This window comes from Engraulis encrasicolus, chromosome 12 (assembly GCF_034702125.1).
Source record: "Engraulis encrasicolus isolate BLACKSEA-1 chromosome 12, IST_EnEncr_1.0, whole genome shotgun sequence".
Lineage (NCBI taxonomy): Eukaryota > Metazoa > Chordata > Actinopteri > Clupeiformes > Engraulidae > Engraulis > Engraulis encrasicolus.
In genome coordinates this window covers 15,100,833-15,103,332 of record NC_085868.1, presented here as the reverse complement: position 1 = coordinate 15,103,332, position 2,500 = coordinate 15,100,833, and the positions used below count along the sequence as shown (strand labels likewise).

The following is a 2,500-nucleotide window of genomic DNA, read 5'->3' as shown; positions in this document are numbered from 1 at the left end:
AATAGTAAAGCCCTGAAAATGCATACTCTTTCCACTACTAATGGCAAGTGAAAAGAAGTCCCGCACACTGTCCATTCCACCAACAAACTTTGATACAACGTTTCGGTTCTCCTAATGGCAAACAATTAACAGAGATCTCAAATCTCCAGCACCAAACGTGTTGCTGGTCAAGTGTACTCCTTGATCTTCTTGAGTAGGCGCTTTTTGCACTCAAAGAAACTGCTTATATGTTGCCAATTACAAACCATGTCTTCTTCAGGGGTTCTGAACAAGGCATTGTTTGTTTGTGAAACGTGAAAAGTGAAAGCGCAATTGGGAAACTCCAAGTCTTATTGTCATTGTGACACAGCACTCCACAGCACACAAGTGCACACTGCACACAATGAAATTGCATTTATGCCTCACCCGTGCAAGGGGGCAGCCCCCAATGGTGCCCGAAAGGCAATAACCCCTACTAAAAATGTAATCTTTTTAAGTTCATCTTGTCAAGCGCTAAGCCTTTTTAACTCTTTGACAGGACTTTCATGTGGCACAACAGCTAATGTTTACCAAATCTTCAAGCATGTAGCAGAGGTATCTAAAAGCACACTCTTCTCTCTCCTCCTGTAGCGAATGTGTTGGACAACATGCTGCTAAGGAGCTCTGGGAAGGTGAAGACTGACGTGGGGAAGGAGGAGAGTGGTAGCCCCGTGCCCATCGCCCCTGAGAGGGTCCTCTGGTGCCACTGCTACCACCACTGCCCCGAAGACGCCATCAACAACACCTGCAGGTGAGGAAAAAAAAGACACACACACACCTGGCCAAAAAAGCTTGCTGGTCAGCTAACAGATGAAACACTCTTTTAGTTGTGGCCTGATGGTTAGGGAGTTTGCCTTTGGATCAGAACGTGGCAGGGTGGATGACGTTGCCATGTAAACAGCTGTGGTTATACTCATGAACGGCGTGACGTTTTCTATGTGCGTTACGCCCATTTGTGGGGGAAAACAGGCAATGCAAGTCAATTGGTGGTGTTGGGGTTTAATAAACGAAAGATAAGGACCTGTAGACAAGCGTTGTTCACGCGCAACATGCCGAAAATGTGTTCTGTTGCCGGCTGTTCAAATAATATTGCCAAACAGCCGTGACGGAAGCATGTGCGGTGTTCATTTAGGGTAGCCGATGTAGCATGTAAGTTGATGAGACATTCGGTTTGTTTTCACCCATGAAGGGGCGTAACGCACATTTAGGAGCAAAGTACCCGGACGGCTGTTCATGAGTATGTGATTTCGGTGGGACGAATGGTCCCATACCGGCAGGTGAGTAAACACAAGCTTGGAACAAAGCACTCACTTACAGCTTACAGCTGAGATGGTCTGTGTCTGATCTGGGATCAGCTGTACGAAATGGTTAGGCCTTCATGGTGAATGTTAGATGGGATTTGCTGTCTTACACAGGAGGATATGATAAAGAAAGTCGAGGAATAGAAGGCACACACCAGGATGACAAAACACTGACTCCAGAACAGTTCCTTACCCTGACTTGGAGAAAACGCCTGTGTCTGATTTGGTAACAGGTGTACTGATATGGTGAAATGATAAACACAATTATAGATTTGATTACCCAACAGTCTTACGTGCAGTAGGAAGATGCTATGAACAATACCTGCAGTTGGGGTGGAGACCCACCTGTGAAATAGCACTGGCTTTGGAACAGTTGAAGCTCTCTCATCATCTAACTGCTGAGAGGGACTGTTTCTAATCCAGTGTCTGGTATAAAAAACATGTGTGAATCACCTTTTTCACCAGTGGGAGGTATATAGTTGTCAAAGTGAACCTGACAAAATGTTCACTAAATTAAAACAGCAGTAAAATGAAGTCCACCAGTGTGCGATGATTCTTTTTGGTTTCCTTGGAAGATTGTTAGATGGGATTAGCAGTTTTACACAACAACACCTGGTGGTAAGAAGAAGAAGACTCACACCTGGACAAACCTCTGCATCAGTTTCAGCCCTGATCAGCTAACAGGCTGATTGGGCCTATTTCTGATCTGGAGTCGCATGCATGAAATGGTAGAATGTTGAATGCAATTTTAGATGGAATAACCAACATGGCCACATGGCAATCACAATGATAGATAAGATAAAGATAGGTGCATGAATCATAGGCTGGAGATATACTGTACTTAAGTGTGGAAGAGCTGAGCCACAGGATATTGATTGTGTCTCACCATGCCCTTTGCTGTACTTTGTACTGTTGACTCACCGGATTCTGTTTTTTTTGGGGGGTGTCCACTGATGTTTTTCATAGACTGCGTGATCTCATCTATCAGTCAAAACTGCTTTTTTAACCCATTAAGACTAGGGATGATATTAAAATCGAAATGTATTGATGTATCGGAAGTATCGGCCGGCGATTTAATCGAATAGCATTGTATCGTGGGGCATTCTTAAGAATCGAAAAGAATCGAATCGCTGGCCCCTAGCTCCATAACACAATCGTAGTGGAAAAGTAATTGGGAAAAA

At 44.2% G+C, this 2,500-nt stretch overlaps 1 protein-coding gene across 3 annotated transcripts in view; it reads left to right on the top strand.

The window, feature by feature from the left end:
* The window catches only part of bmpr1bb (bone morphogenetic protein receptor, type IBb), a 170,694-nt gene that overhangs the window by 147,636 nt on the left and 20,558 nt on the right, over positions 1–2,500 (top strand). For all 3 annotated transcript variants that reach the window (XM_063211695.1, XM_063211696.1, XM_063211697.1), the window contains one exon: positions 610–769. In XM_063211695.1, coding sequence (XP_063067765.1) covers positions 610–769 — 160 coding nt within the window. The remainder of the gene's footprint in view (positions 1–609; positions 770–2,500) is intronic.